Source organism: Drosophila albomicans, chromosome X (assembly GCF_009650485.2).
Source record: "Drosophila albomicans strain 15112-1751.03 chromosome X, ASM965048v2, whole genome shotgun sequence".
Lineage (NCBI taxonomy): Eukaryota > Metazoa > Arthropoda > Insecta > Diptera > Drosophilidae > Drosophila > Drosophila albomicans.
The window spans coordinates 29,265,954-29,292,953 of NC_047627.2; the positions used below are offsets into that span (position 1 = coordinate 29,265,954).

General features: G+C 34.2%; 3 protein-coding genes across 3 annotated transcripts; all 3 read right to left on the bottom strand.

Moving 5' to 3' along the window:
- Positions 1–266: 266 nt before the first annotated feature.
- On the bottom strand, positions 267–1,215 carry LOC117570899 (uncharacterized). The gene is made up of 2 exons (XM_034252808.2): positions 953–1,215; positions 267–893 (listed from the first exon to the last, which is right to left on the bottom strand). The coding sequence occupies exons 1-2, from the start codon at positions 1,039–1,041 to the stop codon at positions 509–511; spliced, it is 474 nt and encodes a 157-aa protein (XP_034108699.1). The 5' UTR covers positions 1,042–1,215; the 3' UTR covers positions 267–508.
- A 3,659-nt stretch (positions 1,216–4,874) lies between these two features.
- Positions 4,875–6,143, bottom strand: LOC117573658 (uncharacterized). Its single transcript, XM_034256986.2, has 2 exons — positions 6,012–6,143; positions 4,875–5,943 (listed from the first exon to the last, which is right to left on the bottom strand). The coding sequence occupies exons 1-2, from the start codon at positions 6,066–6,068 to the stop codon at positions 4,978–4,980; spliced, it is 1,023 nt and encodes a 340-aa protein (XP_034112877.1). The 5' UTR covers positions 6,069–6,143; the 3' UTR covers positions 4,875–4,977.
- Positions 6,144–17,378: 11,235 nt separating this feature from the next.
- Positions 17,379–18,190, bottom strand: LOC117577949 (uncharacterized). Its single transcript, XM_034262984.2, has 2 exons — positions 17,955–18,190; positions 17,379–17,889 (listed from the first exon to the last, which is right to left on the bottom strand). The coding sequence occupies exons 1-2, from the start codon at positions 18,060–18,062 to the stop codon at positions 17,590–17,592; spliced, it is 408 nt and encodes a 135-aa protein (XP_034118875.1). The 5' UTR covers positions 18,063–18,190; the 3' UTR covers positions 17,379–17,589.
- Between the last annotated feature and the right edge of the window lie 8,810 nt (positions 18,191–27,000).

The window sequence follows — 27,000 nt, forward strand, 5'->3', positions numbered from 1 at the left end:
TATTCTATAATCTGTCTCTCTAATCATATTCATTTTTCACTTAACATTAATGCAATTTTTCACAGACAACATAATTTTGTTATCTGTCTGTTTCCTCTCATTAAAATTGAGCCTCAATTTAAGACTTCAATTAAGTGCAAATTTCGACTTCGGCTAAGACTGCAAAATAATAATACTAAGAATTTGAAAGCTTACATTTAAAAATACTGCTAAACTGTACTAAAGGGTATTTCAACTTTGGTACAAACTTTACTTCACTACTCAGCTTTACGACAGAGGCAGAGGCAAAAGTGCAATGTGCGACGTCGAGACGCCGTCTGTTTAATTAGTAAAACGATTTATCCAAGGGGCAAGAGTCAAATGGGCCAAGCACCACAATACCAAATGGTGCACAGCTTGCAATTTTGATTGTGAAGATGTGTGTGTGTGTGTGTGAGAGTCTCAGATTGTGAAGAGTATGTTTTAGAGGTTGGATTTGGTTTTGAGACTATATAATGTTTTTGTGGGGTCAACGTAACCAGGTCCATGGCTTCACCCAACTGCGTTGTTTGCGTCGCACGATTTCCTGAACACCAGCTGGCTTCAGATTTGCCATCGTCGCAGGCGGCGATGGCACCGATTGTGGCGGCATCACTGGCAACTCTTCGGAAGCGCGACGACGGCGCTCATCGTCCTCGGCCATGCGATCGACATAGGCCTGGGTGGCGAGGCCAACACACTGACGATACTCGTCCATCACGTTGAAGCACATGCACGATTGCTCTTTATTGTGGCGCAGGCAACGGATCAACTCGTCGGCCACATTGACGCAGGGTATAAAAGTCTCGTCCCTGAAATGTCGCCGTGTCTGATCCGCCATGCGATCAAACTCCTGCACAATATCCTCCGGCGACCTGAGCTCATCGAAATACAATCTATTCTCGGACTTTCTCTCTTTCAAGACTTAACTCACATGCGTTGTATATCCTCGATGGCGCTGAGCACGCTGCCAGGCTTCAATTTGGCTTGCATTTGCTGTTTAGGTTGCACTTCGGACTTCATTCTTTTGATAGCAAAAGTCTTCTTATATATTTTTTTTCAATTTCAATTTGTTGTGCCCTTGGCTACTTAATATTTTAATTGGCCAGAAATCTAATTAAAAATTTGAGTTCGCATTGGTGAATGTTGATTTTCGAAGATTATGCCCAACCAAAAACTGACAAGCAAACGTCTATGACTTAAAACTGAACTCAGAGCAACCAAGATTAGTAAAAATACAGTCTTGACTTGACTTGAAATAAATAACGATTAAGTCAACAATCGATTGCTTTAACTTGTTAATAATCATAGAAAAATAAAGAGTTTACAAACAACTTACAAGTTATATTTTTATGATTTGAAACTGGTAATCCAAAATGATGCAACTGTAAAATGAAGAAAAGAACACGCATTTAAAAAGAGCAAGATATCAAAATTGAGAGTATTAAAAGAATAACAATTTAATAGTCAAGTGTATAAAATTAATCTTAATAAAAAATGTTAGAAAATCACAGTCGAGTATGGTCTATATTTTGTATATTGATGATACTATAGTACTACATTCATAATACATCATAATATCTATTTGGTATATTTATGTAGTGATATATCTAAAATATACCGAATTATTATACCAAAAATACTAAAATATACCGAAATATATGTTTGGTATATTTTTAGTACTACACTCAAAATATACCAAATTAATATACCGCAAAAATACTAAATAATAATATTACGTTACAAATATACCAAATTAATATGCAGTAAAAATTCGAAAATAATAAAAATTTTGCTGAGTTTTAAGAAATAAATATGATATTAAAGTAGTGCGAATAATCTAAACACTTAAGACATACAAAATATTGTTGACAAAGTTAAGAGATTGGTAACTAAGATTTACCATTTTGTTTGTAAACACAAAAAGCAGAATAGTTTAAAATATTAAAAACTTTACAGAATAGTTGTGCGAAAACATTACGACGAATTGCAAAGAGCCTTCAAACTCAGCGTAATGAATACGAAAAGCGACTGCTGAGCGAAGTTTTCTAATGATCTAGAGAGCTAGAGAGAGCCACGACGTTTTTACTTAAGACTTTTACTTTATGTGTACATGTTTTATGCGACAATGTTGTTGTTTGTTCCGTCGAATGAGCAAAGTTTTGCGGTTCTTCGGGAGACAATAATAAAAGTATGCATTAGCTGCATATGATGTTACATTCAAAGTTGTTAGAGCCAAGCTGTTGTCCTCAAAGTCGTGTCGTGTCGTGTCTCTCTTCCTCTCTAAGATTCCTGATGTTGATGTTGAAGCTATCCAAAGTTTTGAATTTAAATTTTTTTTTGGTTTAATTGCGCGTTTAGATGCAAAGTTTTCGCGCGCAAATGAAGCAGAAAAGTTGAGCCACAATTTCCAAAAGCAGCAGCGGCTATGAGTGAAGAACTCAACTGTCAATTGCAGGCTGCACTTCATCAAACAAAAAAACAAAAAAAAACATACTTGGCCAACAGGAAGACGCTTCCATGCTCCAGGTGCTTGGCCCCCAAACAACTTTTCGATTGCCAGGCAACAACAAAAAAAAATCCTCAAATAACAAAAAAAAAAAAAAAAAACACAAGCAAAGAAAAAAAAAAAACAAAGAAAGAAAGAAGTTTTTGTTCGCTCGTTGTTGTTGGAATTTCGTTATTGGAATTTTCATTGGCCACAAAAATACTTTTTCGATTAAACTTTAACGGCGCGTGAAATGCTCCGGAAAATGCGGCAAACAATGGTTCGACTTGGACAGCCCCGCCCACACAACTCCCTAATCTCTGCCCTCCCCTCCAGGTCCCCGCTGGCTACATTCTTTCCACTTGCGCCCATCTGCAATTGGCAAATCGGAAAATGATTAATTACAAAATTGGGCAGGAAATCCCGAACTTGACCTGCGTCCTTTGCCAAAATGCCAAATGCCAATTAGCGCACAAATATTTCTCTCTGCCTTTCTCTCTCTCTCCCACTCTTTCTCTTACACTCATCCGGCTAATGGATATAAATTTGTATCGTTATACGAAACATCAAAGCGGCATGCCCCAAATTCTAACGCAACCTCTTTCGCCAGCAATCGCAATCGTTATCGCTAACGTCCCTTACCATATCTGTCCGTAAAATAAAAATACCAGACGCTAAACAAACAAGAGAGAAAGCAAAAGTCGAGTGTGCTCGACTGAGAGATACTCGCTACCCATGGTCAATAAAAGCAAAACAGAGCGGTATTATTCTAAAAGTATACCAAATTAATATACTGCAAAAATACTAAAAAAAAAGATATATATGGTACAACAGTGCGGTGTTAATTTTAAAATATAAGAAAATAATATACCGCAAAAATACTGAATTATACCAAAGGCTATATTTGGTATATTGATATAGTACTGTATTCAAAATATACCATAGAGTGCGAAATATACCAGATTTGTAGCAAAAACAGCGAAGATGCGGTATTATTCTTAAAGTATACCAAATTAATATACTGCAAAAATACTAAAAAAAAAACATACCAAGGGCTATATTTGGAATAATGATATATGGTACAACAGTGCGGTGTTTTAAAATATAAGAAAATAATATACCGCAAAAATACTGAAATATACCAAAGCCTATATTTGGTATATTGATATAGTACTGTATTCAAAATATACCATAGAGAGCAAAATATACCAGATTTGTAGCAAAAACAGCGAAGATGCGGTATTATTCTTAAAGTATACCAAATTAATATACTGCAAAAATACTATAAAAAAAGATAAATGGTACAACAGTGCGGTGTTAATTTTAAAATATAAGATAATAATATACCGCAAAAATACTGAAATATACCAAAGGCTATATTTGGTATATTGATATAGTACTGCATTCAAAATATACCACAGAGAGCAAAATATACCAGATTTGTAGCAAAAACAGCGAAGATGCGGTATTATTCTTAAAGTATACCAAATTAATATACTGCAAAAATACTATAAAAAAAGATAAATGGTACAGCAGTGCGGTGTTAATTTTAAAATATATGAAAATAATATACCGCAAAAATACTGAAATATACCAAAGGCTATATTTGGTATACTGATATAGTACTGTATTCAAAATATACCATAGAGTGCAAACTATACCAGATTTGTAGCAAAAACAGCGAAAATGCTATATTTGGTATATAGAGCTACATTTAAAATATACCATAGAGTACAAAATATACCGTATTGTCACCTCAAGCAAGCCCGCTCACAATGTGGCAGCTGCATGTGGGATCAGTGCGACCTAACGAAATAACAATATAAAACAAAAACGAAAACAATATTATAAGAAAGAAGACTGTGCTCTCAAACATAACCTGCAAGTTGCAGATTAATTTGAAGGAAGGGTTGTCAAAGCTAATTGTTAAAGAGAAATTTAGAAAAATTATGATTAAATTAAAAGATTATTTGTTAGCATGTAACATGACTCTTAAGATCATCTAAAGCGAACTAATTTTAAATATTGCCAACCTCTAACATGCACATTAACTTGCAGATAAAGTTGCAGCAATTGTTAAAGAGAAATTTCAAAGATGATGTGTAAATTAAAAGATTAACTTCTAGCATCTATGTTAGAAATTAAGAAAACTCAACTAAAGTAATCAAATTGTAAATATTGTCAATATTAAAAGATTAACTTCTAGCATCTAACATAATTTTTTAAAATGAACTAAAGTGATCAACTTTTTGATATAGCCAACTTGTAACATGCACTTTAACTTGCAGATAACTTTGAAGTAGCAAATTGTGATACATTAACATACAAATTAAAAGGTTAATACATGTTTATAAGTACTATATTGTGTATTATGTTGTTATGAGTTGTTACATTCAAGTGATTCAAGTTATCGAATTTTGTGAGAAATTAATGAAGAAATGAAATGAATTGAATAATTATCTGAAGTTTAGTTATTTCTTGCAAAGCTCATTGCGACAGGTGCGGACATAAGGATCCAGTTGTAAGCGATGCCACCAATGCAATTTGGGAGCTCGACGCAACGCATGCTTGTAGTTCATCATCTGGTTGAAAGTGATGAAATTTCGCCTCAGACAATGGGCATCATGATGATAAATGCAGAGATTATCATAGATCCAAATGCGACGATTGCACAAGCGTGTGTTCTGCCTCAACGGCGGGGCATTCTGCAAGAACATCTCGAACTCGGGACGATTAAAGAGCACAGCCAATGTGCGAAACGATGGATGTTCACGCAACTCGACGATCGCCTCGCTGGGAATGCAATCGAAGCGCACACAACTCAGCATATTGATGGTGTGGATGGAACGTGAATCGTAGTCATGAAACAGCCAAATGATGATTGCGATTAACACCTCCATTTCTGAGTTGACACAAATCATCGGCGAGTTGAGGACACCCATCAGCACTTGCGGCAAGAGTGTTAGATATTCCTTGGTACTGATCATGGTCAGAAAATAGCGATTAATACGCAACATCTTGGGAAAGTCCAAAGGCATTGACGACACTCTCATCAACAGGTGTAGGCCGCAAAACATATAGAAACCAATCTCCTCGCGTGCCAAGCGTGGATTGCAAAAGAGCTCCTCGAATTGACGCACCAGCGAACTGATCCTCAGATGTTTGGCCGAACGATACGTGGTCATCAGGAGTTCGGGGGGAAAGACATAACTCGGCTGGTCCATCCAACGATAGAGCAATGTGAATGCCTCGACACTCACAAAGCATTCGGGCAGCGAAAAAACCATTCCGGGCACGCCGTTCCTAAAGTAATTTGTGGTCCGTTGCAAGATTTCCAGTTTGCACTTGATTTCCCTGATGCCAATCATGATGGACACAATGTTGTCGGCACGATCCTGAGCACAACGCGACTCATCGCAAATATACGGACCATAAGGCTGCGCAAAAGTTTTTGAGAAATCGTATTAAGAACTGATGAAATGTGAATTGAAACGCATGCCCAAACCTGGAATATCAAATGTATATGTACATCGGGATCGGGATCGGGATCAGCAGCTGCCATGGCCAAATGTTTGTACACAATTTTGCAGGTGAGCAAATCTTGCCACTTTCAATAATTGATACAACTTTGAAAAGAGAGAAGAGAAGATGCAAGCTCTGTGACAGGGCTGCAGCAAAAGCATATTGTCGCAGGGTTGCATTCAACGGCAAACGTCAAAAGTGCTGCCCATAATTTTTGGAAAATGGATCACAAATTTAGTAGCAAACTAAAACTAAACTACTTCAGCGATGGCGTTTAACTTTTTTCTACTATTGTGAATAACTTAATACCAAAATAAAAAAGAAATATATAAAACTAAAGCAATTGCAACGCCAAAAGAGAAAATGAGATGCAAGCTTTGTGACAGGGCTGCAGCATAAGCATATTGTCGCAGGGTTGCATTTAACGGCAAATGCGAAAAGTGCTGTCCATAATATTGGAAAATTAATCACTAAATAAATAGCAAAGTATAAAAAAATATGCAATAAAGCAATATCACATAATGGAGCTATAATTGCAAACCCTGTACAAATGTTTGACCTAAATGCAGCTCTGAGAAACGTTTTTCCAGGGCTGCATTACAAGTTTGTCAAGCATATAGCAAGCAGCATTTTAGTTGAGATAATCTCGTGTATATAAATTGAAAGTTGAATTACCATTTGCGATATTGTTTATCGATTCATCGATATCAGACGCCTGCAGCTCCTTCGATTAAAAGTTAAATACAAAGATTATAATCACAAGCACAAAAATCAAGCGTTAAAAGTTTTCGTCGTTAATCCCCCAGACAGTTCAGCTTCAACTATGGATGCAGCTGCAACCTGCTGCAGTAGAGCATCTGGCAAAGTCACAACAGGAGTCAGGGGAAGACGGACGGACGGACACGTTCAACATTTCGCGTGGCACGCGAAACCACACAAAAATGCTGTAACTCCCAGAATGCCAGCAGCATCATCGTCTGCGATCTGAGTCGCCACAACTCTTCGCTCCCCGCCCCGCTTTGGAGACATGCTATACTCTGGCGAATTTTTCGCACATTCTTTTACTCGCTTTTATTTGATTTCATCTTTTCCTTTTTTTTTTCGTTTTTTTCGTTTTGCCCTGTTGCAAGCATATAAATTTTCGTTCAAGTTGAAAAGTTTCACATACTCCTGTCACGTATTGCACACGACGTGGAGGCGGTTAAAGCGCCGACTAGCACTCTGAGACGAGGGAGGGGGACTTGGGAGTGTACGAAGTAGATGCGGTTGGTTGGTTGCTTGGTTGAAGCAGTTGTGGGTTACAATATGGCGTGCAAGTTGCTAATTTATGGCTGACATTAGAATGCAATCATATTCACTTAAAAAACTGCATAACTTTTAGCTTTACCACTGCTCCGATCCACTCCGCCCTCTTCTCTGTCGTCTACTTTGTTTACATTGTGCAGTGATTGGCATTGCTTTATTTTATAGATGTAAATTTGTACAATAAATACACACACACACAGTGGACAACACCTTATACTATTTACAGAGAAAGAAACATCCTAAAGCTGAGAATTAAATCTTGAATCAAGATTATATGTTGTCAAAACCAAGAAGATTTTTTCATAAATCAAGATTAAAATTCTACAATAATTGATATATTGTTAAAATTGAACCAAGAAGGTTTATTCTTAAAACAAGATCAAAATTCTATAATAATTTAAGATTATATGTTGTTAAAATTGAACCAAGAAGATTTATTCAAAATTCTACAATAATTCAAGATTATTTGTTGTCAAAATTAAACCAAGAAGATTTATTCTGAAATCAAGATCAAAATTCTATAATATTTGAAGATTATATGTTGTTAAAATTGAACCAAAAAGATTTATTCTTAAATCAACATAAAAATTCTACAATAATTGAAGATTGCCCAATCTCGAATTAATTTCTCGTTAAAATTTAACGAAGAATAAAAAATCTGAAATCAATATCTTAATCTTGACATTCCAGATTTAAATCTTGTTTCAAGATTGCAAAAATCATTAAATTGAACCAAGAACATGAAATTGTTAATCAAGATTTGCAATCTACTCTTCAATCTACATTTTGAAAGCACCAAGAGACATCCTAACTCAATTTACATGCATGTATGATAGTGAAATGTTTTAAGTTTTAAAAATACATCATTGCATACATATGTTTGTTTACGTTTCTTCTTTATGTAACTGCAATGCAAACACACAACAAAAAAGATATCGTAGCTTCAAAATATACATTTCAATTTAGTTAATATATTTTACAAGCATTCCGTAGACATTCTTAAAGCTTTGCGAACATGAAAAATGTCAGCAAATTGAAGAAAAAAAAAACAAAATTTGTTGCCACAAATTCTCAGTATTCAATATTACAAAATATAACTAATTCTGGGTAGAATGGTATTATAACCTTGTGCCTTCAGGAAATATATGTAACAGACAGAAGAAGGCATCTTCGATCTGTCTGTCCGTATGAAACACAGAATCCCAGAGACTATAAGAGCTTTCAAAATGACGAAAATCCAGTAACAAACATCGTTTTGAAGCTAAATGCAATAATAACTATAGTTCATAATTGAATTTTCAGATGCAGTTAAGTACACAATATATATCTAAAAGTGTACTACAAATTAAAATATTAGTTCAAAATTAAATTTGTTGTTCTAAATATTACGCAGATTTGCCAGCGTTAATATTTGATATAAGTAAATTTTTGTTTCGTTTGAGAAGTTGAGCTAACTCAAATTGAATTTAATAGCTTTTCTCTGGCTTTATTTTTCGATCCAGTTAAGTACACAAAATATATTCGTTTTGTTAAACATAATTGTACGCAAGCGCAAATGACTTTTCCGTTGATCGCAGATACTTGTAAGTTTAAACAAGACTGTGTTCGCCTGTTTGCTTTATGCAAATAAAGTATGAAGATGTGTGTGTGTGTGTGTGTGTGGGTGTATGGGTGAAAACACACACACATACACATGTGTAAGCCTGTGTGGCAGCAACTGACCCGTGACATGTGTCGCCAGTATGAACATAAGCCGCAAAAGGATTTTCGACAGAGGCGTCGCCTCCTGCCGACAAAATGTGAAAACCAAACCAAAGAATTATTGCCTTGTCCCTGACCCGTATGCCCAACAGACTGTGTGCATTGTCTGTGTGTTGGTGTGTGTGTGTGTGTGTGTGTGTGTGTTAGTTGGAGCACTCATTTTCGGTTCTCTCGTTTCTCGTTGCTGGTTCTGGTTCTGGCCGTGCTCATCGTCGCATAATCCTCAACCAACGTGACCCCAGCTGACAGTTTTACAATTTGCACAGTCCCCCCCCCCTCTCATTGCCTCCCCCCTCTCATGCTATGCTATGCACGCCCCCGCTCTCTCAGAGGTGTTTGGTTAAGCACATAATTAATACGAAATTTGATTGCCTCTGCCGCGTTGGGACTCCATGTGTGTGTGTGTGTGTGTGTGAGAGTGTGTTGGTCTATGTGTGTGAGTGTGTGTAGGTGAGAGTGTGTATATGTGTGTGTGTGTGTGTGTGTGCTCTGCTGTCCTCCTTCACAGCATGGCAACCTGCAGAGACGCGTGTGCGTTGCCTTCTCTCTCCCTCTTTTCCTCTCTCTATCTCTCTTTCACTCGTTCACTCTTTTGTCGTCTCTCTTTCCGATGGCCATGTTATTTTGGCAAAAGTGAAAGTCAAATTAAAGCAAACTTCAATGCCGTTGTGGCTTCAGCTTCAGCTTCGACTGCTGCGGTTTGCCGCTTAAACGCTTGCGGTTTAATTAATCGACTCATAGTCAATGCTGACGCACTCCGCTGCCTTCCGTTTTGTCTCTCTCTCTCTCTCTCTCTCTACTTCCTTCATCCTTTATTTTTATATGTTATTTGTTGGTGACTCGTTTCCTTTCTTGTTTTTTCCCATCGCACTTTTTAATATCTGTGGCGCCATCTAGCCGTGGGTGGAGGGAAGCAAGCAGCTCTCTCTTCCTCATCCTATTTTTGCGGTCAGATAAAAAACTTGCAACTTTTGTTGTTCGTTGTCGTCGTCCCGTCGTCTCCCGAAAATAAATCAAGCACCAAACTACTTTTGCTTCAAATGATTAATTAACTGCATTTTGTGCTCGACCACGTTCTGCATTGAGGCAAGGCCAAAGACGCAAAGACGAAGACGATCATTTTACTGGCTCCAGGGCAGTTTTGCTTTAGTTTTTTTTTCGCTTTTTTTTTTGGGCGTGGGCGTGGGCGCCACTTCAACGTCTCCGTTAAGATATTATTAATGTGCTTGTTAGCATCGTCTCGACTCGTTCTGAGTCTGTGAGACTTTCGAGGGCTGTACCCGAAACTGACAGTGGCTCGCTTCATTTCTCCATCCGACTTCCAACTTCCAACTTGGGACGAGAGAATGAACCATGAATTATGTGCGCCCTTTTTTGCCAACTTTCTCCACCCACTGACGCCTTTGGCATTAACGGCCAAAGCGTTGAGGCGTCGCTGTTTTTGCACGGCAATTGAAAACTGATAGATTGAGAATGCTTTTAGCGTTGCCAGATTGTGTGCACACAAAAAGCATTTAATAACTGGTTAGGAGGCTTAAGCTTAAATACACAATTGAGAATTGATATATTAAAGAAGGTACCAAGCAATCAAAAGGATGCTTAATAAAACAACAATGATTTTGGATTTCCAAAAGTTAAGCAACAAATGGCAACACTCCCTTTTTGGCGTTGCCAGACAGTAGGCGGTTTCTTAGCATATTCCAAGCTAGCTAATTACTAAAAAAAAGGTCCTAAACTATAAAAATGATTCTTTATAAAAGCTAAAATGATATACCTTTCTAAAAGTAAAGCATCGAATGGCAGCTTAAACTTTTGACGTTGCCAGACAGCATGCTGATTTTTTACCATGTTCTAAGCAAGCAAAATACCATTGAGAATTTATGTTTCAACAATTAAAATGATTCCTAATAAAACAAAAATGATTTCGATATCCCTACAGTTAAGCATTAAATGGCAGCACAAACTTTGGCGTTGCCAGACAGCATTTTTTACTATGCTTCATATGCCTCAAAATACATTTAAGAATTGATGTATTAAAAAAGGTATGAAACAATCAAAATGATTCCTAATAAAACAAAAATGATTTTTATTTCCAAATGTTAAGCATCAAATGGCAACACAAACGTTTAGCGTTGCCAGACAGCTGGCGGATTTGTATCACATTCAAGCAAGCAAAATAAAATTTAGAATTTATGTAGAAAACAATCAAAATGATTCCTAATAAAACAAAAATGATTTTAATTTCCAAATATTAAGCATCAAGTGGCAGCACAAACTTTGGCGTTGCCAGACAGCTGGCGGATTTGTATCACATTCAAGCAAGCAAAATAAAATTTAGAATTTATGTAGAAAACAATCAAAATGATTCTTAATAAAACAAAAATGATTTTTATTTCCAAATGTTAAGCATCAAATGGCAGCACAAACGTTAAGCGTTGCCAGATAGAAGGCGGATTTTTATTAAAATAATGATCAATAATAAGACAACCAATTGAATTAAGATTCTAATTTCAAATAATATTCTATTCTTCGGCCTAAAATTAGACATCAACTGCCAACTTTGTGCTGTCGCTCCATAATATCTATTTAAGCTCTTAAGCCATTTATTGAGGTTACTCAAATGTCAATAAAGGGCCACAACAATGACTCTGATAATTGCCCAACATACACTACAATTACATATGTATTTGTATGTGCATATGGAATGTCATTCGACTGAATACCTAAACGCAATCTGATACGATAAATATAAGTAGGATTAAATGTCACAATATTGTTCGAGTCTTAAAATATGTCTAATATATGAGAGAGAAAGCCATGTCGATAAACTAAATTTGTAATTTGCTTTAAATTGATTGATCGCTTGTTGATTTTCCAATCATTAAATCAAATTTAATATGCAAATTTTGATTAAAACTGTTGGCCAAAAATTCTAATTGTTGATTTGTCAATTAATATATCGCAAAATGTCAAATATGAATTAACTCATTTATGTGAAGACACAAATTGAAAATGCAAATATTGAACAAGTATTTTAACAGTTAATTGCATTAGCAAATTTCGTTCATGTTCAAATTGTTTGATTATTAATTTCTAATTAAAGCAAATTTTTTGGCATAGCGAATATGGTCACACTGTGCTGTGTTGTGTTTTGTCTTGTTTTTGCAATTGAAAAGAGCAAAATTAAAAAATGGAAAGCTTCAGTCGAGTGTGCTCGACTGTGAGATACGCGCTACCAACATTTATTAGTGCGGTATTAATTTTAAAATATACTAAATTAATATACTGCAAAAAGTACCAAAAATATACCAAATGCTCGATGGTGAGATACCCACTAATCATTGTGAATAAAGGAAGAAGAGTGCGGTGTTATTTTTAATATATATTAAAGTACTGTAAAAATACTGAAAATATACCCAATGATGCAGATAGTTAATTTTGGTATTTTTTGAATGTTATAATACTACATTCAAAATTTACCATAATATGAAAAAATACCTGAATATACCATATATCGCATTTGGTATATAATTATAGAGTCCAAAATATACCAGATTGTCAGCCAAAGCAACTAAGATCCGTAGTAAGTAGGCGGAGAGACGGGCATGACTGCTGATCAGAAATATATATTCTTTATAAGGTCGGATATCCCATCTTCTGCCATCTTCAGCATCCTCAAACTTATAATACCCTTTTTACCCTATTGGTAGCGGGTATAATGAAAGGAAAACTACAGCAACCGCAGGCAGAGGCAGAGAACGAACGAAGAAGCACTTGGAATTTAAGATGCTTTAGTTTAAGAAATAAGAGAAAATAGAATCCTTCTTTCATCTCAAAATCCAATTAACGCGCTGCGAAAATGCGTGCGTCTGTATGTGTGTGTGTGTGTGTGTGTCCCAAAGGATAATAAGCAGCTTAGACTAAGAGTCCAGCAATAGCAACAACAGCAGCAGCAGTTCGACGCGTCTAAGTATAAAGAAGTGTAAGAATGAAAGGAAAAAAAAAGAAAGTTGTTAGCGGGCAAAATCGAAGCGTATTGGCAAAAAGATTGCCAATAAGCAAACGGATGAAGTGCGGTCATGTGGTCGTTGGTCATACGGCTGAGCAGATTTCCCTCAGGTATACATAAAGATATAGAGGAGATAGAAACGCCGACACACACAGACAAAGAGAGAGAGAGAGAAAGTCGCAGTCGGAGGAGTTGCCAAAAAATTGGCAGCACTCGAGATATGATAATGATACAATTTCGATAAAGCTTAACAGGGATTAGGCAGAGAAAAAGACAGAGAGAGAGGGAGAGAGACAGAGAGAGAGAGGCAGAGCGATTGTCTGACGCCCTGGATGAACGATGATATCGGCTAATTGGCAATGCTCCTGACTGCTGTCCTGATGGCGCCAGGCTCTTGGCTCCTGGCTCCTGGCGCCCGGCGCACGACGCTCGACGCCTGACAGCCAAGAATAATGTCCAATAAGCAGCAAACTGCAGCTCGGAGTTACGGAGCTGGTCATATGTGTGTTTTGTGCTGCCAGTTGCAAGTGACAATTTATTAATAAACAGGCTGGCTGGCTAGCTGGTTGGCAGGATAGCAAAGCAGGACAACGACAACGGACTCGACTTTGGACTGCCAATTACCGCCCAGCAATAAATTGCATGTCACTGGCGTCGCGAATTCCTCTTCTCCTCCCTTTCCAACCCGAAAATACCAAAAGCCCAATCAGAGCGAAAGAGAGAGAGAGAGAGAGAGAGAGAAGTGGCAACCAATGTTGCGTTTAATGGACTCAATAAATTCTGGAGCCTGTCTAACGATGGCCGCTTGACAGGCCCCCCAACGTTTATTAGGCAACAATGGCCAAAGAGAATCGAGTCGAGTCAAGTCAAGTCGAGTCGATTCAAGTTGAGAGTCAAGAAGAAAGATGAATTACTTACAAAAAGGAACAAGAACTTAACTCATATTCCTTTGCCTTCATTTGAATGTAGAGTTAACGAAATGCTTATCAAATATTTATAAATTTCCATTGCTCTGATTGTCAATCAATCTCAACGGAAGCGCTTTAATTAGCACACATTTAGCATGACGCATAGCATCAATAGGACAGTTTGGCCAAAAATTCATTATTAACTATTTCCTCTGATTGCCACAATCAATCACAATTGGAATTTTCATTCGTTGTAAGGTAAGCGAAATTTTGCGACTATGTGACTGAGACAGCTTTAAGGTAATTAAATAAAAAGTGTAGAGAGATACTTATTAGCTATTTATAGTCTGAATTTATCTGATTGTCAATTAATCTGCACAACACATTTCATTAATGCGCCTCAGTTGGCAGGTGCTTTGCATGCACGGCGCCAATTAATAGCTGAACTTTAAGGTAATTGAAAGGTGAGCGTAAAATTTATCAACTGCATTAAAGCAGAATTAACATATTATCAACAATTTTTCATCACACTATTTTAACGCGTTTTACACATGCTAATGCATGTAAATACACTCGAGTGTAAACGGCCATAATGCAGCCACATGCAAAGCAAAGGCTGTCCAATGACCAAATGCTTATTAAAAATAAGTAAAATTTATCAACTGAATTAAAGAAGAATTACATGTTATAACACTATTTTAATGCATTTTACACATGCTAAGTTGAAGTGTTAATACACCCGAGTGTAGACGGCCATAATGCAGCCACATGCAAAGCAAAGGCTGTCCAATGACCAAATGATTATTAAAAATGAGTAAAATTGATCAACTGAATTAAAGAAGAATTACATGTTATAACACTATTTTAATGCATTTTACACATGCTAAGTTGAAGTGTTAATACACCCGAGTGTAGACGGCCATAATGCAGCCGCATGCAAAGCAAGGACTATCCAATGATCAAATGCTTATTAAAAACATGTTATCAACAACTTTTCATCACACTATTTGTATGCATTTTTTGTTTAAATTAAGTAAATTTTACATGCTAAGCTCAAATAAAGTGTTTATACAGTCGGTTGTAAACGGCATAATGCAACCGCAAGCAATGACATCCTGGCTTGCTCATACCAAATTCTTATTTAAAAACATGTTATCAAACATTTTTCATCGTTTGATTTGTAAGCATTTTCTTTTTTAAATTAAGTCAATTTCAAATGCTAAGTTCAAATGAAGTGTATATACGATAATACAGTGTAAACGGCAATAATGCAGCCACATACAAAGCAAGGGCTGTCCAATGATCAAATGCTTATTAAAAACATGTTATCAACAATTTTTAATCACTTGATTTGTATGCATTTTTTCTTTAAATTAAGTAAATTTTATATGCTAAGTTCAAATGAAGTGTACATATGTATATAATACAGTGTAAACGGCCATAATGCAGCCGCAAGCAAAGGCTGTCAAATGATCAAATGCTTATTATAAATTTATTTAAAATTTGTATGGTTTCATAGACATTATTGTGACTTAATAAAATACGCATTTCAATTGCAGTAATTTAACATGCAGGAAATACATATACGCAGCTATGTGTGTAACTGTCAGTGTGACCAGACCAAATGCAATTGTTTGCACACACACACACGCACACGAGCGCATTCAAAGTCAAGGCAGCAACGAAACGAAACGAAATCAAATTAACCAAAGTGCGCAAACAGAATAAAGAAAAATTGCCAAGCTAGTGAAGAGAAGAGAAGAGACAGTCGAGAGATGGCGCTGCCTGTCCATGCGTATGTGTGTGTGTGTGTGTGTGAGAGAGTGGAGAATGCATTGAATGCAGTTGAGTTGCCGCAACCGCAGCCGACAGATGGCGCCGCCAGTAGTGCAAAGTAGGGTAGATTACATTTGCTTTGAATGGAAGGCAACATCAGCAGCAGCAACAACAACAGCAGTTGCAGCAGAAGATGCCGCCGGAAAATGCTGATGCTGATGCTGAATGCGGTGGCACCAAGAGAAATAGACAAAGTCGAGAGTTGGCGCCACTGAACCCTAGGAAAAGTCAACAGAGAGGAAACACAGTCCACGCAGTCAGCCCGTAGCCGCCATAGACAAAAACTACATACAAAAAAAAAAAAAGCCAACTGCCGCAAAGCGAGTGAGAGCGAAAAGGAAAGGCTAAAAAAGGCCGGATACGTTTCAATGACATCCTACGAAGAAGAAGAAGAAGCAAAGCGAAGTAATTGCTAGAGAACTCTTCTGACCCCCCTTCCCCACCCCCACCGCACACACTCCTCTTTCTTTTTGTTGCCCTGGAAAAATGTGTCTTTGTCAGTGCGTCACTGGAGCGTTCAGCGAACATTCGCATTGAGAGCGCACACAGAAAACTAAAAAGAAGAAGAAGAAAGCAACAGCTCCCCCTCCCCCACCATCCCACTACCATGTCAGTACCAAGACGATGTCAAGTCAGTCTCCCTCTGTCTCTTTCGCTCTGCCTTTTGCATATCAAAAGTGAAACTTTGACATATAATTTCTCGCATGGATTTTCACTTTGACGACATAAACGATGACAATGCCGCCGTCGTCGTCGTCGTCGTCGTCACAAAGTCGCAATCCTTATTCAAAGAAAGAAAAAGAAAAAAAGGCACAAGCCACATTCCTCACGCCCACACACACACACACACACATGCACATTTTTGAAAAAAACTTGTTAGCTGCCTTAGCAACAATTTACGTAAATATGCAACTCACCAACTCCTTTTAAACACAATTGCTCGCTTCAATACACATGTTTAACACTTTTTAAATGCACAAGAAAAAAATATACAAAAAAAAAACACACAATTGAAGCACAGAAAAAAAAAGCGCGGTCATCGACACTTGTTAAAGGTGCGTAACTGCCATAGCATACTTTCAAGTTTAAGGTTGTCAGTGCGTGTGAGGAGGCTTGACCACTGGGTGTGACGTCAGCATTGCCTTGATCGTGTCATAGCAGCCAAGTGACGTACGGCTGTCACAGCAAGCGGCTGGACTAGTGGGTGGCTGTGACGTCACGACGCAAGGATCGTGCCATAACAGTCAGTAAATTTGAGATAGGAAAGCTAGTATTTAGTATTTTTTTGCACATGCAAAAAAGCTAATGAATTTAAACTGTGTATGAATTTATTTACAAAAATAACAACACAAATTTAATATTAATGCTAATTATGGCAGCGAGCACCAGAGTATGAAAAATGCGAATTGGCTAGTTTAATATTTTGCACAATAATAAAAAGTAATTCGTTGAGTTGTGCAGCCCTCGTATAACGTACACAAACAAACAAACAGCAACCTTCTTGCGACTGTAATCTGTGTTTTGGCAACATTGCGGCTACCCCCCGCCATGCCCCTCTACCGTAGGCAGCATGCTGTGCTGTGCCTGGCATGCGGCCAACTTGCGATATCAAATGACTAACTGTTATGGGCTCCCATTGCGATTTACGCTCTATCAATCAGTGTTCAGTGTTCGATGTTCGGTGTGCAGTGTTGCCAACACGACTTGAAAGTCGCAGTTTAGCATGAATCTTTTATTTTGCATTATTTGCAGCTCGTATCTTCGTCGCTATCCGTTTCGGATTCCGCTTCGCTGTCCGTTGTGCTGCTCGCCGCTGCCTCCTCCTCAGCCGCTGCCCGCAATGCCGCCGCCTTTATGGCGGCCGCCTCTTGCGGGGTGCGAGCGGCAAGCTCAGCATCCGCTGTCGCTGCGCTGTGAGCGAATTGGCTGACAAGCGAATGGAAGGCTGGATCGCAGGGTCCATTGAAAATAGCCTGGATCATCAGACGCTTCTCGAACGGCCTTTTCACTTCCAAGAATATGCGACGAAACAAGGCGCCATTCTGCAACAAGTTCAACGAGTAAAGTAAAGTTCAGTTTGCAATTAATGTTTAGTTTAGTTACATACGTCTTCGGGTCGCGTCGATGGATGCGGTGGCAAGGCCACCATGTCAAAGATGAGGCAACGTGGTCGCCGCTTCTTTTTGCACTTTTTCTTCGGTTGCGTCTGCTCCATTTCGAAAGCCAATTAAATGCCCAGTGTTGCACAACACACACACATGCACACATTTTAGTTTTTAATTGGCCAGTGTGTACACACTATATTCTAGGTTTTTTGTGTCGTTGCTTCGATTTGAATGGCAGCCAACTGACTTGTTGTCTCTCTCACACCTCTCAAGTAACGGCTTGGAGTATGTAAGTAAGAAAGTGTGTGTGTGTGTGAGAGTTGTTTGCATGTGTGTAAATTTAGAAATTATGTTTTCTTGTCTTTTAATTAATAATCTCAAGGGTGTTGTGGCTTTTGCTCAAGTTGAAGGCAAACACAGCATGTGTGCGTGTGTGTGTGTGTGTGTTTATGTGAGCTTTCGCAGACAATGTGAAATACACATGCATATACATATGTATGTGTATGTATTTGTATTTATAAGGATTTCTTGTCTACATTTTAGCCACAAAACATGAGAAACCAATGCCAGCTGCGCTTAGTCCCCACCTCCCCCTCCACCACACATCCATCTCACTCTCTCTCTCACACACACACTGAGACGCTTTTATGCCTCTGCGTGTGTGTGTGAGTTGACAATGTGATTTACATTTAATTAAAATCGTATTTACTCGTTAGATAAACAAACAGTGCAGAGACGCACAACAATTGGCAGTCAGGATGGCAGGATGCCAAGGCTCTAAAGGCTGCAACAGCACGCGTCTTCCTCATTTCATTCAGCAGCCGGCGCAGCAACAACAACAACAACAAGAGTAACAACAACACATGAACAGCAAGAGGAGGATTAAGCTCTAAAATGTAAAAAATGACGCACAACATCAGGTGTTATTTGCCTTGGCACAACACGAAGTTAGGGAGAAGTGAAGTGATGTGAAGGAGAGAGAGGGAGAGGAAGAGGGAGAGGGAAACACATCTTCGTCAGCATCGGCCTACGAGTGGGAGTGAGAGCGAGAGAGATGTTCTCACGCTGTCAAAAATAGCAGCCCCCAATCGATCGGCATCTTACCAACTACAAAACCATGCGATGAGGCATACTCGACTTGCAGTTACCCTGTAAATACAACATTTTCATATATTGCATCTTTTACTTTTTTGTTTTACTTTTAAAACTGATTTAAAAATCGATCAATAAGATCATATACATTGAACACGGCTCGACGTATAGTTACCCTGTAATAAATATTATTTGATTCTAAAGCATACACAATTTTATTACGGGTATATATTGTTTCTTTTACTATTTGCTAGCTTTAAAACTGATTTCAAAATCGATCTATAGCGATCACATGGACTGAAGTCAGCTCGACGTTTAGTTACCCTGTAAAAAATATTATCTAGTTTCATAGATTGCACAACTTTCTTATATTACTTTTACTATTTGTTGGCTATTAAACTGATTTCACAATCGATCGTGTAGTTTACTTACACTGAAGTCGGCTTGACGTACAGCTACCCTGTAATAAATATATTATCTACATACTATCCAAGGTTGGACAACTTTATTGTGTGCATATATTGCGTCTTTTACTATTTTTATTTCTTAGATTCAAAACTGATTTCATAATCGTTCTTATGATGAAGTCGACTCGACGTATAGATACCCTGTAACAAATATCATCTAGATTCTAAGGTTGCACAACTTTATTATGTACTGTATTCAATTCCTAACTTTGCCAACTAGCTGCATTCAATTCTGTGCGCTTCACGAGTAAGCACGACTCAAAGTTACCCAGTAATTGAATAATTATTATTAGTAATTAGTAAGCTTAACTTTAAATTCTTCATTAAGTTTTCTTACTTTTTTTGTTCTGTGTTATTTTTACATATTTACAGTAACTAGTTGTAATTTAGAAATAAAAATGCTCGATTTCTGATACCCTTTATTTTGTTCATAATATTTCATAATCCTAAAAAGGAGTTATTGATTGGATTCCTGTTCACAAACAAGTTGTACATAGCTCTTTCTGAATTTATATCATTGGCATTCCTATTCCTAAAACTTTAAAATTTGTTGAAGGAATATTTGTGATTTTTAAAATTGAGATTCTTTTAAAAGATTTTAAATTTGTAAACAGAAATAAAAGGTCTAACATTTAGTACTTGAGTTCTATTTCTTTTTATGAAAATTTTAGAAAACCTTAAAATAATAATTTTTAATTCTAAACCTTATTAATTAGTTAATAAAACTAATCTGTGTTACGCAATATTTCCACCTTGACTTAAGGAGAGAAAATAAATGCATGAAGGTCAACTTAAAGCTACATCGCTTTGGTTGTGTAATTATACGTCTAGGTTTGCCACACTCTTGACTTTCACGAATAAGTGAAATATCTATTTAAAATTCATTTATTTGCAAATGCCTTTAAGGCTGGTTGCCTAGAAATTGGGCCTTGTTCTGTATGCTGTGTATGTGTACACTGTACAGAGAGCATCTGCAACCTCAGTCTACATAGGAGACTAGACAATAATTGAAATATTTCATATGCTTGCTGCAGTCTTTGATGTTGCTACCGACTTTTCCAGCCTTGAGTTCTTTTTATTTTGTAATGTTCTTTGTTTGGCAAGAGGGCTGCGGCTTTACGACGCAAATTTCAAATGCCAATGAAAAGAAATCGCAAATAAGCAGCCGAAATCATTTGGCTATGAAAATGGAATGGAATCCCCAACTCAACTCAACTCAACTCAACTCAACTCAACTCTTCATCTCCTACTTCGCTTTGTGGCAGAGCTCTTTGATAAAAGCTTGCAGCTATGAAAGAGCAGGAATTTCAATCTCAACTTTTTTTTTTTTTTGTTTTGTTTTATTGTGCACAGATAGAGAAAGGTTCAAGTAATAAAGGAAAATGACTACAAAGATTGTTAAAGTAATATTTGAGGTATGAAACACTTTTACACGCTGACAAAAGTTCACTGCTGTGAAATGCAATTTAGCTGGTAAAGACTTGAATATTAAAAAATATATTATATTTGATATATAGTACAAATTATTTAAAAGGTTAAGAGTTATAATTAAGCTATCAACACTGTACGCTGACAAAAGCCTAGCTATTTTTAACATACTTGATGAATACTGACGAAAGTTCTCTGCTGTAAAATGTCACGTTATTTTATGTTTCTTATATTTTTATATATATATCAAATATTTTAAATGTTAAGAGTGATGATTAAGATACTTATATGAAACATACTCGCTGCATGCTGACTTAAGTTTACTGCTGCAAAATTGCACGTTAGCTGACAAAAGCTTACAGCTACAAACAATTGGAAAATAATTTATAATTTATATATGTAGTTATAAAAATGATTTAAAATGTAAAGAGTAATATTTCTGATATCAGCACTGTACGCTGACAAAAGCTTACTGCTAAGCGTACTCGTTAGCTGTCAAAGGCTTATATATCATATGTATATAGATATGTAACTGCACAAAATATGCCAAACGAAATATGAGAATTTCAATCGAAATTGACAGGAATTACAACTATTTATGCTACAATTGAGTGACGTGACTGGGCCACATTTCCGGGCGTTTATTCAATACTAAATTGGCATGCCAAATTGTGGGGATTATGTTTGTGCAATTGAAGCGGAAACGGATATGGCAACAACAGCAATAATGCTGCTTGCAATTTCTGTGGCCTGAAATATTGTGACGAGCATCGCAAAACCGAGCACTTTTATGCAATAAAAGTCAACAAATATTTTATATACATATATATTTTATTTATACCCGGCAACAGAGCGTAAAATTATGAAGCATATTATAATTAAACTTGGAAAAAGAACAAATATTTATTCCTAGACAAAGCTAATCCTAAATTTGAAATATTCTTTTTTTTAAATATTTTTATATATATTATTTTTCTATATAAAATCGAAATTTAATAATAAATTCGAAATTTTGTAAGGTTTTTAGTATTTTTTTTATTTATATACCATAAAAAATATTGCGAATTTATTATTAAAGTTCAGTTATATATAAAAGTTAAAATATACAGCTTTTTTAGTATTTTTGAATTTGATTCAGAAGAAATAATTATTTATCTTCGATTGTGTTTTAAAGGTTAGAGATAAGTGTTTAATTTTTTTAAATTTACATTAATTTTTACTTTTGATTTACTTAAGAGGAAATATATATATATCTTTAGTTCTGTTTTAGAGAAAAGAAATTAATATTTCAGTTTTTAAGTATTAAGTTACTCAAAAATATTGTGAATATTTTATTATATTTCGGTTTTATATAAATGTTTAAATATAAAATTGTTTTCCCCTTTAACAGTATTTTTTTTTATTAACTTATGAAGTTATAAGTATGAAGTTCGTTATAATTAAAAAGTATTTTTTTCATTTGATAAAGAAATGAAATAAAGTAAATATTTATAATGAAATAAGTTGAAAACATTCATAGAATCTTCAAAGTATTTCTTGAAAATAATTAGACAGGTATTTTCACAGTCGACTACACTCGTCGCCTTTAGCTGTCTTTGTGCTTGCGTCTCGGTTGCAAGTGCCACATTCATTTTGCGTGCGACATTTAAAGGCAAATCACTTATTCTTGTTATGCTTCTTCTACTGCTGCGTGTTGTTCTTGTTAATCGATACATTTTGTGCTTTTAACTGAAAGAGTTTCGACATCGACATCGACATCAACTCCCACAACTCGCAATTCTGTCTCTCTCTCTCTCTCCCTCTTACCCTCTCTTTCTCTCAACTCTGTCGGTTGTAGACTCCCATTTGGACTTGTAAAACAATGACAAGGACAAATTTGTGAGCGAGGCAAACAGACAGGCGAACAATGGAATTGCTTTGTTTATCCAGGAGGCAGCTTTTTGGGGGTAGGCTGTTCCTTTAAGTGTCAATACAAATATAAATCAATGCTGTTTTGCTGTGTAGAAACCCCAGAATACCAGAAAGGTAACCCAGAGTTCTTCTTTGTTGTCGTCGTTGACTGCTGGCCCAATGTGATCAACATTTTTTTTTTGTTTCGGTCAGGCAATCAATTTTAACAAGACGCACTCTGTTGTCTCTCGGTCTGGCAACGCTGCCACGCCCCCGCTCCACCCTTTGACTTGACCCGTTTTTGTCAGCATTTATCATACAAAACAAAACGAGCTTCGCATTTCTCCTGCTAATTGCCAGATATACTGAATGAATGTAACGTTAGTGATGAAGTATTTTTAGTATTTCGTATTTAGTATTTAATATTTTTAGTATTTAGTATTTAGTATTTAGTATATAGTATATAGTATTTAGTATTTAGTATTTAGTATTTAGTATTTAGTATTTAGTATTTAGTATTTAGTATTTAGTATTTGTTATTTAGTATTTAGTACTTAGTATTTAGTATTTAGTATTTACTATTTTGTATTTAGTATTTGGTATTTGCTATTTTGTATTTAGTATTTAGTATTTAGTATTTGTTATTTAGTATTTAGTACTTAGTATTTAGTATTTAGTATTTACTATTTTGTATTTAGTATTTGGTATTTACTATTTTGTATTTAGTATTTAGTATTTTATATTTAGTATTTAGTATTTGTTATTTAGTATTTTGTATTTAGTATTTGTTATTTAGTATTTAGTATTTGGTATTTACTATTTTGTTTTTAGTATTTAGTATTTAGTATTTAGTATTTGTTATTTAGTATTTAGTACTTAGTATTTAGTATTTAGCATTTAGTATTTAGTATTTAGTATTTAGTATTTAGTATTTAGTATTTAGTATTTAGTATTTAGTATTTAGTATTTAGTATTTAGTATTTAGTATTTAGTATTTAGTATTTAGTATTTAGTATTTAGTATTTATTTAGTATTTAGTGTTTAGTGTTTAGTATTTAGTATTTAGTATTTAGTATTTAGTATTTAGTATTTAGTATTTAGTATTTAGTATTTAGTATTTAGTATTTAGTATTTAGTATTTAGTATTTAGTATTTAGTATTTAGTATTTAGTATTTAGTATTTAGTATTTATTTAGTATTTAGTGTTTAGTGTTTAGTATTTAGTATTTAGTATTTAGTATTTAGTATTTAGTATTTAGTATTTAGTATTTAGTATTTAGTATTTAGTATTTAGTATTTAGTATTTAGTATTTAGTATTTGTTATTTAGTATTTAGTACTTAGTATTTAGTATTTAGCATTTAGTATTTAGTATTTAGTATTTAGTATTTAGTATTTAGTATTTAGTATTTAGTATTTAGTATTTAGTATTTAGTATTTAGTATTTAGTATTTAGTATTTAGTATTTAGTATTTAGTATTTAGTATTTATTTAGTATTTAGTTTTTAGTATTTAGTATTTAGTATTTAGTATTTAGTATTTAGTATTTAGTATTTATTTAGTATTTAGTATTTAGTATATTTAGTATTTAGTATTTAGTATTTAGTATTTAGTATTTAGTATTTAGTATTTATTTAGTATTTAGTATTTAGTGTTTAGTATTTAGTATTTAGTATTTAGTATTTAGTATTTAGTATTTAGTATTTAGTATTTAGTATTTAGTATTTAGTATTTAGTATTTAGTATTTAGTATTTAGTATTTAGTATTTAGTATTTAGTATTTAGTATTTAGCATATTTAGGTATTTAGTATAGTATTTAGTATTTAGTATTTAGTATTTAGTATTTAGTATTTAGTTTTAGTATTTAGTGTTTAGTGTTTAGTATTTAGTATTTAGTATTTAGTATTTAGTATTTAGTATTTAGTATTTAGTATTTAGTATTTAGTATTTAGTATTTAGTATTTAGTATTTAGTATTTAGTATTTAGTATTTAGTATTTATTTAGTATTTAGTATTTAGTGTTTAGTATTTAGTATTTAGTATTTAGTATTTAGTATTTAGTATTTAGTATTTAGTATTTAGTATTTAGTATTTAGTATTTAGTATTTAGTATTTAGTATTTAGTATTTAGTATTTAGTATTTAGTATTTAGTATTTAGTATTTAGTATTTAGTATTAGTATTTAGTATTTAGTTTAGTGTTTAGTATTTAGTATTTAGTATTTAGTATTTAGTATTTAGTATTTAGTATTTAGTATTTAGTATTTAGTATTTAGTATTTAGTATTTAGTATTTAGTATTTAGTATTTAGTATTTAGTTTTAGTATTTAGTATTTAGTATTTAGTATTTAGTATTTAGTATTTAGTATTTAGTATTTAGTATTTAGTATTTAGTATTTAGTATTTAGTATTTAGTATTTAGTATTTAGTATTTAGTATTTAGTATTTAGTATTTAGTATTTAGTATTTAGTATTTAGTATTTAGTATTTAGTATTTAGTATTTAGTTTAGTATTTAGTATTTAGTATTTAGTATTTAGTATTTAGTATTTAGTATTTAGTATTTAGTATTTATTTAGTATTTAGTATTTAGTATTTAGTATTTAGTATTTAGTATTTAGTATTTAGTATTTAGTATTTAGTATTTAGTATTTAGTATTTAGTATTTAGTATTTAGTATTTAGTATTTAGTATTTAGTATTTAGTATTTAGTATTTAGCATTTAGTATTTAGTATTTAGTATTTAGTATTTAGTATTTAGTATTTAGTATTTAGTATTTAGTATTTAGTATTTAGTATTTAGTATTTAGTATTTAGTATTTAGTATTTAGTATTTAGTATTTAGTATTTAGTATTTATTTAGTATTTAGTGTTTAGTGTTTAGTATTTAGTATTTAGTATTTAGTATTTAGTATTTAGTATTTAGTATTTATTTAGTATTTAGTATTTAGTGTTTAGTATTTAGTATTTAGTATTTAGTATTTAGTATTTAGTATTTAGTATTTAGTATTTAGTATTTAGTATTTATTTAGTATTTAGTGTTTAGTGTTTAGTATTTAGTATTTAGTATTTAGTATTTAGTATTTAGTATTTAATATTTAGTATTTAATATTTAGTATTTAGTATTTAGTATTTAGTATTTAGTATTTAATATTTAGAATCAAGTATTTAGCATTTGGTATTTAATATTTAGTATTTAGTATTTAGTACTTAATATTTAGTATTTAGTATTTAGTATTGAATATTTAGTACTTAATATTTAGTATTTAGTATTTGGTATTTGGTATTTAGTATTTAATATTTCATTTAAACTATTTCGAATTAAAAATTCAATTCAACACTCTGAATTCCAATAAGGCTTGTATTAAAGCTGATAGACCTCAACATATTTGTGAGTATAGGGTATTCTCAAGTCGTTGAGACCCGTTCAGCGCCTCGTCGATGCGGTTGCGTAGACAGTTATAACAAGTGTTTCAAGCTAGTTTGTTGTCCCTGTTTAACAACTTTTTGGGGCATTATTTTTGTTGTTGTGTTCTTCTTGTCGTTGTTTTCATTTTCATTTTCATTTAATTTCGAATCGTGAACTCTGCGACACAGAGTCTTTTCCTAGTATTACCTTGCATTTTTATCCCCCCCTCTCCACATTTCCCCCTCCACATTTCGATGAAGAGCAGACGGATGAAGCTCAACCTCAGTAACCTGACAGCGAACGTGTGTTGCTCGTTGTAATTAGAGAGAAAATTGCAGGCCGCGTAGAAAGTTTGCAGACATTTTTTTTCTGTTTATTTTTTTTTTATATACTGCTTTGTTTTTGCATTTGTTTTTGTTGTTGCTGCAACAGCAGTTGTTCAATTTAATGTAACTAGGGGAAGCATTGCAGAAAAAAAAAATTCTGCCCAAGAATGTACAAAGAATTAATGTGAGAAAGAAATCGACGAAGCTTAAATACACTTTTTTTAATGCTATAATTTGAAAGCAAAATAAATTCGCTTTTTTTTCTTAATAAATTCTATATGAAGCAGCAAATTAATCCATTTTTCCTTAAATCTTTAATAAATTAAAAAAAAAGAAAATAAATTAAAATGAGATATAATAACAAATAAAAAGATAAACAATATAAAATTCAATAAAATGAAAGTAAATTAAATTATACAAAATGAAATAAATCGAAAT

Coding starts and splice junctions, on each gene's coding strand:
- LOC117570899 (XM_034252808.2), bottom strand. CDS start 1,041: ATGAAGTCCGAAGTGCAACCTAAACAGCAAATGCAAGCCAAATTGAAG. Junction 894..952: donor ATCGAGGATATACAACGCAT/GTGAGTTAAGTC, acceptor CGATGAGCTCAG/GTCGCCGGAGGATATTGTGC.
- LOC117577949 (XM_034262984.2), bottom strand. CDS start 18,062: ATGGAGCAGACGCAACCGAAGAAAAAGTGCAAAAAGAAGCGGCGACCA. Junction 17,890..17,954: donor CATCGACGCGACCCGAAGAC/GTATGTAACTAA, acceptor AACTTGTTGCAG/AATGGCGCCTTGTTTCGTCG.
- LOC117573658 (XM_034256986.2), bottom strand. CDS start 6,068: ATGGCAGCTGCTGATCCCGATCCCGATCCCGATGTACATATACATTTG. Junction 5,944..6,011: donor ATATACATTTGATATTCCAG/GTTTGGGCATGC, acceptor ACTTTTGCGCAG/CCTTATGGTCCGTATATTTG.